The 15,049-nt window shown below is 44.0% G+C and overlaps 1 protein-coding gene across 1 annotated transcript in view; it reads right to left on the bottom strand.

Moving 5' to 3' along the window:
- Positions 1–3,292: 3,292 nt before the first annotated feature.
- xirp2a (xin actin binding repeat containing 2a) overlaps positions 3,293–15,049 on the bottom strand; it is a 51,072-nt gene continuing 39,315 nt past the window's right edge. The window contains 9 exon segments of the mRNA XM_051066025.1: positions 3,293–3,441; positions 3,534–3,667; positions 4,767–6,057; positions 6,095–9,613; positions 9,615–11,621; positions 11,623–12,360; positions 12,362–12,919; positions 12,921–14,099; positions 14,701–14,804. Coding sequence (XP_050921982.1) covers positions 3,573–3,667; positions 4,767–6,057; positions 6,095–9,613; positions 9,615–11,621; positions 11,623–12,360; positions 12,362–12,919; positions 12,921–14,099; positions 14,701–14,804 — 9,491 coding nt within the window. The 3' untranslated portion in view covers positions 3,293–3,441; positions 3,534–3,572.

The following is a 15,049-nucleotide window of genomic DNA, read 5'->3' as shown; positions in this document are numbered from 1 at the left end:
TCACCGAAAGTGCTGGTTATTTGTAGCCAAAAATAAAACTGGCTCTGTCGAGCGGACATTCTCAGCCCTACAGCTAATTAAACTTAACCGAGAAACAGGACTGGGCAGACTCGCCTTTCGGCGTTAGCCTCCATAACGACAGAAAATGACTTATTGTTGGAACCGAGACGCACAGATAACCTCTACAACAGAGCCATTGAACTCTTCCTCCTCCTTCAGCCATTGTGGGTTAAAAAAACAGACTTTAAAAAATCTACGCTAACGTGTTTTAGCTTGCACGAGTAGCTATACACGCAGTTTGCTAGCTCTGACCAGCACGCTCTCTGACTATCCTATCAAACACAAGGAAATGCCAATGATCTCGCCAAATCTGATTGGTTAAAGGTTCCACGAGGCAATAGTTTCATTGTCATTTACTTTGAGCTACAGTGGACTGCACTGTTGATTCATAGCAGCTATGAGATGAGGAGAATAGACTACTGGGAACAATTTAATACATATAGTATTACTATCTGCAGTGGTCAATAACTCTTTTAATGTATATGTAGGTATGCAAGTATTAATTTCACTTGGAAAAAAAAAAAAAAAGGGACCTGGTTCTTTCAGCCTTGTTGACCTTCCAGGCAACAAACCATAATGCAATGGACTCCCAAACCCCAAAGCAGTGACTGGCTCATATATAAATCTGCATTTTCACTGCACAATTTAATACTGTTTGGGGTATTTTCATCAGCAGTACACTGGGCAATTTTATTATCTTGTTGCCTACCCTATCTGATTGGATAGGCAGTTTGTATGGGTTTATAACTGCTTGGCAGGGAAATAAACAATTAAAAATGTACAAAACTGCATCTACTTTGGATTGTCAATGAAAATGTTACAGGGGGAAAAAAATAGCCCAATTAAAAAGATGCCACACAGCATTTCAGGAAAGGATGCTGAATTATTGAACCAGCAACAGTGTTTCCCCAACTTGAGGGAACTTTTAGCACAATGTACCATAACCCACACTGAATTTGTAAAGCAATCACTTTTCTGACACTAACGCACAGTTTTTTATTTGATTTTTTATTTTTGTTGCTGGTGTAATTAACATTGCAGTATATTCTCTTTGCAGCCAATTACCCTGCGTGTTCAAGCTGTAAGTGAGAAGGGGAAAAAAATCTGTCAGAGGTGACAAAAGCCACCTAATGGAAAAATCTGTAATTCGTACAACAGGCCTGCTCTATCAGTGAAAATCAATACACCTTTCACCAAAGAGATCTCAGCTGGACTGTGTTATGTAGGTAGGCTATACATCAAACTAGCCAGCCACACAAAGGGGATGCGGCTAAGTACCATTTCTGCTCCCACTTGTCTGTGCACCTAATGATTAAAAAGTCATATATTGTCGAGTTCATGAAGCTTTATTTCAACTAGAGGACATAATAGAAATGGAAAAAAGGGAAAAATCCTCTTTATTCAGACACAAAAGAAAGCTGACAGCCATTCATTCAAAGAAAAATACAGTTTGTGGTTAATGCACTTATTGTAGATTTTGAAAATAAGCCCTGTTTAGATGAGTCAGCAAAAATATGGTGAGTAACATACAAGAACAAATATCCACTTTCCATTTCTCTGCACACCAGGTGCATTCAATCAGCATCAAACAAAGCTAGATATGGAGTAAAAGAGCAGAAGTATCATTTTAAAACTCAGTACAAAATCACTAAATGAAATCAGAGCAGTTCATCTCTCCATGGACATAGATGAGAAATTACATGTGGTCAGCGCTGCCTGGATATTAGCTGAACGGGCTGAATTCAGGAGTTGTCACTGTCGTCATCATCATAGTATCTATTCCTCTTGATCTGCTCCTCCACTGTCAGGGCTTCGTCGTCGTCCGCCCACAAAGAAGGGCCATCCCTGGCTGCGCTGTAGTTTGTGGCGAAGCTGTCACCGCTCTCATCCTTCCCCCTCGCATCTCCCGCTTTATCTGCGCCCTCTCTGGTCTCCATCCCGAAATCCAAAAGGTCATCCAGCGCTGACACCAGAGGCGTCTCCCCGGCAGATTGACTGAAGATGTCGGATTTGAAATCAGATAGCAGGCTGGAGCTGCTAGTACTCAGGCCGGCGAAAATGTCCTCGAGGAAGCTTGATGTGCTAATCTTTGGCTCGGTGGCCTCGTTTTTGAAAGCAAACGTTCCCTCGGCTGTCTCTGTAAAGAAATTTGTGTCTGAATAGCAGTCTGTGGCTTCAGTACATTTGGCACCCACTGGCACGAAAGCATCATCCCTCTGTGCCAATTGCAGCACTTCGCTTGGCATCCATTTTGATTCTTCACAGTGATCAGCTTGGAGGAAATCTGTTGCTTTAGTTGTATCTGTCAGAAGGAGGGACTGATTTTTCTTTTCATCATCCTCAGTGAGCCCTTGAATCAGGATTTCATAGTCAAGCTGTGTCTGGCCATTATTATTATTATTATTATTATTATTGGTGTTTGCATTTAGTGCCTGTCCTGCAGTCGCCTCCTCATCTATTACTGTGACCTTTTTTACCTCTCCATTGTTCACACCATCATTATTTCCTATACAATCTATCTCCTCCTGGATTTTCTCCACACCTGCTGCATCTTCCATCTGACCGTCATGTCCATTTACTTTCACTTCCTCCACCCTCTCCTTACTTTCACCCTCATTCTTCTCCAGCACTTTCACGCTTTCCACAGCCCCACCGTCATTCCCTTTGCTTTGTTCTTTCTCTTCCACTCCAGGGTGCACTTCAGAGTCCATTTCAGAGCCCACTTGTGCCCCAGCCTCAGAGCCACTGTTTGACTCTTTAGTTTCACGAGTGTGAGTAATACTCACTGGTTCCTCAGCAACTGCTACGGGGGAGGTGGGAGTCTCAGACTCTGCTGGAGTCTCTTCAGACTTTTTCACATTCTCCGTTAAATAGGCACTCTCCTGCACCTTGCCATTTTCCTGGGGTCCATTTTCCACTTTAGCTGCAGGAATATCAGTCTCTTTAAATGTAGGCTTTGTAGGCTGATTTAGGTGGTCATTTTCCTGAGCTGAGCCCTCCTTTGGGGGCCATGATGGCTTAACCAACTTCAGCTCCTCCTCGATAGTGAACGCTTTCTTTGGAGATTCTGTTTGTGGAGGCCACACTACAGAAATCTTACTTGTGGGCTTTTTGTTTTCATCCACTGATTTGCTTATGTCTTTATCCTGTGTAACTAATGCGCTCTGAGCAGTGGAAGATCTGGAATCCATGACTTTCTTTTCAAGTGATGGTGATTTGACTTGTGTCTTTTCAGCTGTATTCTGCTGGTTCTTATTACTCCATAGTTCTTTGTGTGGTTTCTGTCCAAATCCCTCATCGTAATTTCCTTTGGACTTGAACAGTTGCTTGTAGTGTGGTTTGCAGTACATTCGTCCATGGAGAGAGGCGTAGTTGCCAAGACTAGTAAAGAGAAAGGAAAAGGTTAAAGGAAAGGTTAAAATAGTGCCATATGAAATGAGGAGAATGCTTTGTGCTCTGTGAAATAACCTCACCTTAGTTTGCCTCTGCAGTGTTCACAGCGAAAGCAGCTTTTATGGAAGTTTTGTTTGTCTGCGATCAGAGATTCCATGGGGTACACCCTCTTCCGACACGCCCTGCACAGCTCGGACTCTGGAATTCGAATTTTCTGCAAAAAGAAAGTGAGAGTTTATTTTACAACTGTGGTTTCTATTTAATTCATAGAAAATTCCCCAGAGGGAAACATGTCATTTAGTGCAAGTTATAGGGAAAGTAGAAATGTTGAATTGATACATTTCCACTAAATTAATTCCAGTTAATTGTTAACAAAACCTAGAGCAGTGGTTCCTGAGGAGAAATGTCAGAAAAAAATGAATATGTTTTGTCCTCTCTTTTCCCTTTGGTCACTCTATGACCCCTCAAATTTCTCCTGGGATCATTTGGGGAGATGCTGACCTGCAGGTTGGGAACCGCTGACTAACAGAGTCTTTAAAGCCAGAAATTAATCATTTCTATTTTACCTATAACATAGGTTTATTATCAAACGACATGGCTCTTCCTAAGAACAAAATAAAACTACTGTTATCAGAACAGTGTGGATCCTTCTACATGTAAGAAAATGCTTTGTATAAAAATGCACTACACTGTAATTAGTATCAGTTTTAGTATTGCATTTCATTGTCTCCAAATGGCTTGTCTTGTCTTCTGAAGGATTAAGAGTGCTTTTCATAATTACAGCAAAAGCTAGGAAAATGTAATTATCACAATGTTTTAAAAAGTCATTTTCATTTGGACTTCACTTCATTTAACATGGAATAAAAGGTGAAGCCTTATCTTCAGCTGCAGAATAAAAATGAGTTAAGTATTGTTTTCCTGCTGGAGACATTTTGTGCAGTTCTCCTCTGTCTCGCAGTGGAAACAGCGTCACACACCCAGGCAAGAGAAATATTAGTTCAATATGTTAGCATCATTGCCAGCTTCACACATCAGAGGCATGAATAAACAGGACAAAGTGTAACCTGTGAATATTAAAAGGTGTGAAACTGCCAGTACCTAAAGTGCGAGCTCCATGCTTTAGGGGAGACGTTTCAAATAAAAGAAAACACATCAAAGGGAATCGAGGGACATAAATAACAGTGTCAAACCAAAGTTAATGCTTCTTTTCTTTCCACACAATGCAGTTGATGTCTTAAGAATTTCACACGCAAAGCACGTTAAACACACCGTCACGCTTGTTTAGTATCCTCATGCTGCACAGCTCGGTTTACCCGTCACGACAGTCTCCTGCTGGTGCGTTACAATCTGCGAGGTCCTCTGCTCCGTGACACTGAAACCCAGGTTCTGGAAAACTCCCTGGCTCTCAGCCCACGACTGCTGGAAGTTTCTCAGCAGTTCCTCTGTGGAGACCTCAGGGGGCACGGAGACTGTTGGAACTTTGCCTCTCACCACGTCAGCGTAGGATGGAGGGTTACCTCGGGTCAGGGAGCTCCCAGAATGCATCTCACTCCTCGTCTCCCTTGTCATGTTTCCAAAGTCATCAATGCTGCAGAATTGCTCAGTGACTGATGTCGTGTCAGAGTGACCCACCGCCTCAGAATAGGCCGACTCAGGTTCTCTTCTTTCTATTTGTTCTCTCAGCTCTCGGGCTGCCTGAGAACTGTGCTCCCCTGTCTCAAACACATCCTTTATTGCTTTAACGTTGAATGTCGGGATCTCTTCAGTCCTCGGGGTATGTGGCTCAGCCTCTGCATCCTCTGTATCACTCCCCAGCCTCTCTGTGATGACAATAGGCTCTTTTCTTGTGTAGACTTTTGGTTTTGGAGATTCAAATTTGTTTACCAGCTTAGACAGGTCAACTCTCGGGAGATCCTCTTTCAGAAGATCTATAGTCACGGCCTCGGCGCCTTCCTCGGCATCAGGTCCCAGACGTTCAGGGATATCGATGGGATCCTTCCGGATGTACATCCTGTTCACCTCAGCCTTCTGCGCCTCCTCAAAGAAAGACTTTTTGTCCCTGACTGTCATCATGGAGTCCACCATTTCTGCCACATCCACCAATCCCTGCTCATTTCTCTCTATGGGAGTCCCTCTGTCGCTAAAGGGGGACGATTGCTCCCTTTCAGCTGCAAAACACTCGGGCACTGGCATTGGGGGCGGAGGGGTGATGCCACGAGAAAGCTTGGATGTGGTGTCCCTCAGTTTCATCAGCTTCTCAGAGCGGCTCAGGGTGGGAGACGGCGTGGCCCTGCTGAAGGTGGATGTGGGCGTGTACGACTTGCGAGGAGGAGGCGGCGGCGTCCCGACTGATTTGTAGGGCGGGGGAGAGGGTGTCACCCTGAGCGGCGAGTCCACCCTCCTGGATTCAATGCTAATGAAAGTGGGCGACGGGGTGCGGATGCTCGCTAACGGAGAGGACACTCTAGGATCAGATGCCTCTCTCAGCTCCTGATGCACCTTGCTCTCCTGAAGTGACTTCTTCTCCTCGACCACCTTCTTTTCAGTCCTGGACAAGCCGATATTCATCTTTGACATCTTTGCTGTTGCTCCACTGAGAACTCTCTTGTCTGGTTTTGGAAGCACCGGCGGTGGTGCTGGCGGTTCTTCTTTTTTCTTCTTTCTCCTGCGTTTCCACGGCTGTCAGGTTTTCCTCCAAAAATGTGAGCTTTGTTTGAACAATATTCCTCACATAGACCATCATCTCTTTCAACTTCTTCTTACTTTGCTGTTTAGAAATTTCACTTAAATTCTTTCTCTCCTCTGAGCCCATCACCCATTCAGGGACTTCGCTTATAATCATCCTGACAGCGTTGGAGTCTATTTTGCTTGGTGTGCCCTCCAGCTCTTTTATTTGAACGAGGAGCTTCTGCATTACATTACATTTCTCGAAATCTGTGATTTCATGTGAATGAGTCTCGTCTTTTTGGGCCACTTTCCCCGTTGCTTTCACAGAAACATATTTAGCCTCACCTTTTGCCTTTCCTACCTTTATCAGCATTTTATTTGATTCTGTTATTTGTGGTTTTATTTGCTGTGTCTGCATCTGAACAGCTTCCTGCCTCTGAAGACTTTGCTGCACCCCACCCTCAGTCACAACCGGCTCCTCGTGTCTCTGAATGTGCTCTGTCTTCATGCTCTGCTGACTGTGGGAGACAGGTACATGGTCTTGTCCTTGATGAGTTGCCGATGCAGATGTTACCTTCATCACCTTAGGCATTAAAACAGTAACGGATGGTGACAGCTTTACTTCAGCCTCATTTTTGTGCACCTGTTTTCCCTTTTTCACGTGAACCTCTACTTCAGCTTCCTTCACAGGTGGGGTCACCTGACTTTTCTTCTCCTTTATTTTCATCTCAGTTTTCAGCTCAGTTCTTGCTGATGTCAGCTGGTTGCTTTCCTGATTCACTTTTGTTTCACTTTTCTGTGACACATTACTTTTCTCTTCCTTTAAATGCATTTCACTTTTCATTGCATTCTTTTGTCCCACACTGTCACTTTTCTCCTCTTTCTTCTCTGTTGGCATCTTAAAGGTTTTCACCTTGAAACTCGGAGTTACCTTTGGAATTTTAGTTGGTTGAGAAGGACTCATTTTTCCCTCCTGTGTCAGAGGCTGATTAATATTCTTTACATCTTCAGCTTTCAATGTGACCGCAGCCTGGCTTTGAAGATTTACATTTTCCTGGACAGCACTCTGCGTGGCAGCGACAGACCTGGTGCTGGATTTCTTAATAAACTGCTGCTGCTCCACGACTGAGGAAGTGACCACATTCGAGCATGACTGGACTTCGATATTTGAGGCCTCATGATGAGACTGAGAAACAGCAACAGTCTCATGTTTGGGTGCAGTTTGACCCTTTTTTACAGCTTCAGTTGAGGCAAGTATTTTTTCTGAGGAATGCTCACTGGCAACATGCTTTTTTTCTAAGGCCACACTAGAAGATCCAGGGGCTGATTTCTTATTTACCACTGAGATGGAGGACTTGCTCAAAGGGATCTGGGAAGGGGTTTTCTTGGCAGGTGAGTGTTGTATCAATATTTCCTCCTTGGAAATAGCCTTAGCTTCTTCAATCTTTGCTTCTGTCACTTCTGTGGCCACTTGTTTCTCAGTGCTCTGTGCTGAAGAAAGCTCAGCACTGGCAGCAGGGGAAGGCAGATTAATTGGTGGAGAAGTGGGAGTTGTGACTTTACTCTTCTCTATTTCCTCTTTTTCCACCTGTTGTTGGCGGTACCTTTCCTCAGCAAGCATGAGAGGGGTTTTAAATTTGCGGGCGTAAGGTCTAGCCTTTGGTGTTGGAGCAGGGTCAGGAGGTGGAGGCAGTTTGATGGGAGGGACAAACACTTTGCCTTCCTTTTGCGCTGGTTTTGCAGCGGGGATGCTTGGTATTTTCATCGCTGACACCGCTGTTGATTCAGACTGAATCTGCTTGCTTGTTTCGACCTGTTGGATTGTTTCCTTTTTCACTTCCTGAACTTTAGCTTCTTCTTTATGGTCTGCTAACACTGTTGTTTCTTGATCAGGAGGGAGCTGAGGTGGAGGTGGGGGTGGAGGAGGGGTTGGTTGCTTTTTCTGCCATTTGGGTTTAACTTGTATGGGCTGCTTCTGCGTTTCTGGCTGCTTGGGTACTTTGAATAAAGGCTTGCCAATGGGTTTTCCCAGCTTTGCAGGGGGAGGCTGAGGCATCGCATTAAGCTCTTGCTGTGAGGGAGGTGGAGGGAGAAAATCTTGTCCGCCCACAGAGGATGGAGGCGGAGGAGGCGGGGGAGGAGGGAAAAATTCGGGCTCAGACTTTGTGCATTCCATGGGAGGCGGAGGCGGCGGCGGTGGGGGCGGGAGGTCGCTGTCCTGCATCACGATAAAAGGTCGAGATGAGGGGAACGCTGAGGTCTCGGTCACTGGAGATGGCGGTGGAGGGAGAGAGAGCTCAGACTCTGAGGGTGGAGGCGGTGAGGAGGGAGGAGGGGGGAAGTGAATCTCTGGTTTTGCCTTTTTGATCATACCTTTCCCTCTCATGTCGAGGTTAGAGTGATCACTCTTCATATTTTTGATGCTCTGCTTTTGTGTGAGAGCCTTATTCTCTGTTTGCTTTTGAGATGTCGACGTCTGCCCTGATACTGTTACATTTTGCTTGTGCATGACAGTTTTCTCCATCACTGTAGTCTGCACCTGTTTGATTGTCTTTGTTTCACATATTTGCTTGTCTGAGATATTTGTCTGTGCTGTATTTTGCACCTCTTTCATCACATTCACATCAGCAGCTTTAGTCTCTGTTTGATCATTATTAGTCATTTGTTTATTCTTTATCATAATAGGCTTAGGAGCTTGTATTTTCTGTGGGGGCAGAGCTTTCTGTTTCTGTTCTTTTATGCTCTTCTGCTGAGAGGACCCAGTGGTATTGTCTGTTTTGGCTACAGTAACAGAGTGGCCCTCTTGGGTTATTACCTGTGTTTTCACTGATTTGCTTTCGCTGTGCCTCTGTGTGTGCTTCTGTGACTCACCGCTCTGAGAGAGGTTTTTCACAGCGGGGGCTGGATTGACTGCTACACTTTCATTCTTAGCTTCATGCAGGCATTCATGTTCCCCTTGTTTTACAGTTAATGGATTTTTCACAGGCACTTTTGCTTTCTTGGGAGGATACATACGTTTTGGATTTGAGTACTGTTTTCTTTGCATGAGACACTTTATCGTCCCTTGAACGTCCCCTTTCACTACCTCCTCTTTTTCCATCTGTGATGTCTCCTGTCCTTCATAAAGAGACTTTATGGATGTCTTCACATCCCCTTCAATGCTTCCTCTGCGCTGCATTCGTGGAGATGTAGTCGGCTCGAGCAAGAGCTGGATGGTTGCTTTAACGTCCCCTTGTTCGCTCACTTGATGCTGGTAAATCTTTTTCTCACTCGACGCTTCATGTAAACTTTGCATGGCAGTGTGGATGTCTCCTTTGACAATCTCCTCTTTTTCCACCTCTTTCACAGCTTGCTTCGCCTCCTCCAGAGATTTCAGGGTCCCTTTGATATCACCTGGCACTAAATCTTCAACAGTCACTTCCGTTTTAGAGGTTGCAGATTTCTCCAGTGACTCCAGAGCACCTCTGATGTCTCCCCTGACGATTTCCGGCTTTTTCCATTTCTTTGGCTTGATGCTGGGCCTCCTCCAGAGACCTCAAAGTAGTGGGGATGTCTCCCTTCACCACCTCCTCTTTCTCAATTACTACTTTTTGATTGATAGCTTGAGTCAGTGAATCCAGGGCTGCACTGAGGTCACCTTTAACAATATCCCTTCTCTCGAGGTTTTTGTAGCTAACAGCAGGCTCTGTCATGAAGACTTTAACAGTGCTGTATACATCACCAGGAACTATATCATCCTCTGCCACGGTGCGACCAATCTGCTGCTGATTCTTCCGCAGCAAGATTTTGGTCTCTTCGATGTCACCTCCTATGATGCGCTCTTTTTCCACCTTTTCCTGAGTTTCATCAGATTCGTTCTGAAGCTGTTTCAGGTAATCCAATGCTCCCGACTCAATGCATGTGGAATAAAAGCTGACATTACCTCTTTCCATGTCACCAACCTTTATCTTTTTAGAGTCTTCTCCACCTGAGTTGGAGAGAAGACGATGAAGAGTTCTGCTGACATTCCCTTGAATGATATCCTCTTTCTCCATGCTGGCCCTCTCACCTTTATTTAAGAGGGAATAGATAGTCATCCTCACGTCTCCTTTCTCATCTTCTTGAATCAGAATGCCACGCTTGGAGGAGCCCTCATTCTTAAGCAGATTGTTTATTGCCTCTTGAATGTCACCGCGGATAATTTCCTCTTTTTCAACACTGATTCCCTTTTCCTGGTTGAACAGCTGCTTCACTGTGGTGTTGATGTTTCCTCGCTCCTCCTTGTCAATAGTTATCCCCCTTTCAGTGGTTTCTCTGCGGTTCAGGAGGTTCATCATAATGTTGCTCAGATCCCCTCTGATAATTTCTTCTTTTTGGATTTGTGGAGCGTCCTGGTTCATGAGTTTATACTTAGCCATGCGAACATCACCAATCTCATCTGCCTCTATGAGGATACCTTGTGAGTCCACCATTTTTTGACTGTAAAGCTCCTCAAGTGTCTCTTTGATACTTTTACCTATTATTTCTGTCTTTTCCAAGCTGCTCTCGTTGAATTCATGGAATGGAGTGGTTTCAAATAGCCATGTTGTCGTCTTCACATCAGCCTGTGGGATTTCCTCCTTTGTAACAACAAGCTCTGTGCCATCAGTCTCTTTGATACTGTCAAGGGGCTGCTTCTCAAAGAGCCACACAGACTGTTTGACATCCCCTTTCATTACTTCCTCCTTTGTCACTCTCTCCATGCCATCATATTCTGCGCCTTTGCCGTGGATCTCATCAATTGTGCGGGTTTCAAACATCCATGTGGCAGATCTGACATCGCCTTTTTGGATCTCGCTCACGCTAACAGTTCTAATGTACTTTTGAGACATCTCATCAGTCTCAAATCGCTGCTTGTTTGTTTTCACATCACCGCCTTGGATATCAGCAACTGTTTTGGACCTTACTTTTATTTCCTCTGTAATTTCATCCAGAGGTTGTGTTTCAAACTTCCATCTGGCAGAGCTAACGTCTCCTTTGTTGATGCCTTCCTCGGTCACAGCTTTAATAACATAGACCTCCTCTGAATCTCTAATTGAATCCAGCGGCTTTGTCTCAAACAGCCATCGGGCCCCCACCACGTCTCCTCTCAGGATTTCTTCCTTGGTAACTGTAGTTACTTCATGATAATGGCCCTCCTTATCACGGATGGCATACAGCGGCTGAGTTTCAAACATCATGGTGTAATTTTTTACATCTCCCCTTTCCATTTCATCCCTAAAGATACTAGTAAGTTTTGAAATATCAGTCTCAGAGGACTCCTCTTTGATTTGATCCAGAGAGTATGTTTCAAAAATGAAGCGGCCTTTGTCAACATCACCCCCTTGAACATCAGTCACAGTGCGTGTTTCCTTTGCCTCTTTAACGTCATCGCAGATGGCATCGATTGGCTGGTTCTCAAACATCCAGGTACAGTTGACCACATTTCCTCTCTGGATATCCTCAGCCTGCTGCGTCTTCAGCTTCTGCATTGTTTCCTCAGAAGGTGGAGCTCATAATGTCTGAGGAGCGATTCTCAAAGATGTACTTCATCCTGGAAACGTCGCCTGAGTGGATGTCAATTTCTGTAACCCTCCTGAAAGAACTACTGTCCTCGCCTGTGAGATTCTCAAGATTCTCAGTTTCAAAGAGGAAGCGAGCCAGTCGCACGTCTTTTCCTTGGATGTCCTCTTGCTTTACAGTGCAGGTTTTCAGAATGGTCTCAGAGTCAGATTCAGTATGGTCACGAATGTTGTCAAGTGTCTGGGTCTCAAAGAGCCAAGTGCACGTTTTGACATCACCTTTCTGTACTTCCTCGACATCTGCCTCACTCTTTTCCACCTTTTCATATAGAACATCCATTGGCTGAGTCTCAAATAGCCACCTACAAGTCTTCACATCTCCTTTTTCTATTTCAATACCCTCCTTAATTTTACGTTCTTCATCCTCAGAATTACTGAAAAATTTAATGGCATCAAGTGGTTGAGTTTCAAACAACCACTTGGCTGTTTTGACGTCCCCTGACTCAATCTCTTGCTTGGAAATACCTTTAATAATCTGAAACTTATTGATGCTGTCATCAAACTCATCAATAGGACGTGTTTCAAACATCCATCTACAGCTGCGTACATCACCCTTCACAATCTCCTCACGCCTCACGGTCCTCACCTCATGGTAATGGCCAGAGCTGTCTTGCATAGCATACATAGGAGAAGATTCAAAAAGAACTCTGTTGGATTTGACTGGATCCACTTGTGACACCTTCAACTTGAATTTTCTGTGTTCCTTCACACTTGCTTAAATCCATACTTTCAAATCTTTCTTTATAGTTTGTCACATCTCCTTTGTCAAGAGTTTCAATGTTCACAGTTCTTGTAATTTCCTTCTTCTCTTCCCTTATATTCTCAAGTGGCTGGCTTTCAAAGACCCACTTTTGATGTCTCACGTCACCCTTTTCTTCTTCAGATGCAACCATTTTCTTAAGTTTTCCCACTTCAAGCAGTTCTTTCAGATTTTCCATTGGTACTGTTTCAAACAGATGTCTTGTTGATTGAACATCACCTCCTACAATCTCTTCGGATGGTAAAGGTTGAGCATTGGCGTTGTCCTTCAGAGTATCCATAGGCTGAGTCTCAAAAACCAGACAGTGTTTCCTTACATCAGCTCCAATTATTTCTTCCTTTTGCTTTCTGGAACTCTCCCATTCCTCATCCTTAATGGTGTCAAGAGTCTTTGTCTCAAAAAGCCATCTACCTTTGTTCACGCCACCTTGAATGTTGTCCTCCATTGAAATGCTACATATTCAGCTTGACCATAGCAGGGTCTTTGTTGATCATATCCAGGGGCTGGGTCTCAAACATCCAGCGTGATGTCTTCACGTCTCCTTTCTCAGTCTCCTCCCTGCGGATGGTGGTGATCTCCAGCATCTCTCCTGAATCCCCCCTGATGACATACATGGGCTGGGTCTCAAACATGCGAGTGGTTGTCTTCACATCTCCCTTAATCTCTTCCAGCTCAGACTTCAGGTTCAGAAAGTGGCTTTCCTCAATGGTTTCTGTTTTACCAAGGGAATCTAGATGCTGTGTCTCAAAGAGATACCTGGCAGTTTTGACATCTCCTCCGGTGATGTCTTTGGTGACAACAGCATCTGTCTCCTGCTCATCTTCTTGGTAGATCTTATTCAGACAATCGAGTGGCTGTGTCTCAAAAAGCCACGTAGCAGTACGAACATCTCCTCTCGCAAGATCAGTCAATTTTTGTGACTCCTCAGTTGAATTAGATGTCTCAGTCCCCAGAGCATCCATGGGCTGAGTCTCAAACATCCAAGCTGTGTATCGGACATCTTTGCCAGCAATGATTTCCTGCTGGGCAATATTCCTCACCTCATTCTCATCTGGTGTGTCATCTTTGATTGTATCTAGAGGCTTGTTTTCAAACATCCAGCGCATGGACTGTACTTCTCCTTTAAGGATCTCATCCCACTCCAGGTATTCTCTGTCAGGGCTTGAGCACTTACTTGGGCTGTTGCCATCACTTTCAAAAATATAGCATACCTGCTGGACATCACCCACCATTTCTTCGCTTTCAAGGTCCTTCTTTTCTGCTTCAGTGAGCTGACTCAAGAAGTCTGATTCGAGGTTCTTACGGACCTCTGGGTGAATGTGCTTATAGAGGCGCTTTAGTTCAGCCATGCTCTTGTGTTTAAAGTACTGCTCCTTACTAACAGTGTACTTATGTTGGGAGGCTAGCTCCTGATGCTGGGAAGAGATAGCGTTTTCTGGGACTTCCTGTGATACCTGCAGCAGGTTAGAGGGTGGGGGAGGGAAATGGTCTGTCGTCTCATGAGCCACTGATGAGGTAGATGCTCCTGATGAGGCAGTGGCAGTCTTTACAGTGGAAGATGTGTCATAGATGGTCATTGCTGAAGCTTTAGAGGACTGGTTTATTGGCGTCCATTGAAACTGGTTGAAATCCACATCAACCTTTGGTTCAAAAGTGGTTTTTGTTAAGGAAAAAAGGACATTCATTCAGTCATTTTTCATTTTCGAGTCATGTAAAGCACAGAAAAGGACAGCTTCAAAGTACAGGAGTAATTTCAGAAATGAAGTATCAATTTTCAACCTAAAATAATAATAATTATAAATGTTATTTCAATGATTTTTGCAGCCGAGACCAATTTATTTTCCAAAACTAGGAAAAAAGCACTAAATAACAAACCTAATTTAGATGTAAATTCACAAATACAGACACATCTCAAGTCTGTCAGACCTAGACATCTTCAGTTATGCATGTTCCTAATTACTGAGTTGATTGAAATATTCATTGAAGATCACTTTAACTGATGACAGTAATATGAGTTCTTGTGATAGACTGGGTTTTCCTTTCAACACTGTGAAAAAAAAGTCTCAGACTTTGGCTGTGTAATGACATGAGGTCTTTTATCCGTTCCAATTTATTCTCCATCAACTCATGGCATGCGCAATTTCCTTTTGATGATTTCATAATGTGGCCTCATCCTCATACTGATACCTCATAAAAAATCCCAAACTATCATCTATTTAGATAAACAGACAGCATCATTACCTTAATTTCCTTGGCTGGTGCAGCTTCCTCAATCGTTTTTTCATACTGCTGCTTCAAAGCCTGAGTGGAAACCTTTGGTAGGTCCTCTCCTCCGACGAGCATAACTGAATTAGACACAAGAAGAAGGCTGCCTCATTAAGTCATTCTCAGTGAGGGAGCTCAGGGGGATTGGAAAGAGAAATAAATCATTTCATTAAAAACCTGAGTAGTTTTCATTTTCTGAAACCATGCAGCGGTGATTGCCCAATTTCCACTTTCCAATATTTTACCTTCCTGACTCTGCCCTGATTAGATTTGCTGCTATGCACTGAATAGAAAATCATCTGCACTCCAACTCATTTTCATAGCT

The sequence above is a fragment of the Lates calcarifer genome, linkage group LG7_2 (assembly GCF_001640805.2).
Source record: "Lates calcarifer isolate ASB-BC8 linkage group LG7_2, TLL_Latcal_v3, whole genome shotgun sequence".
NCBI lineage: Eukaryota > Metazoa > Chordata > Actinopteri > Centropomidae > Lates > Lates calcarifer.
Note: the sequence above shows the minus strand (reverse complement) of the source record. Positions and strands in the feature narration are given on the sequence as shown.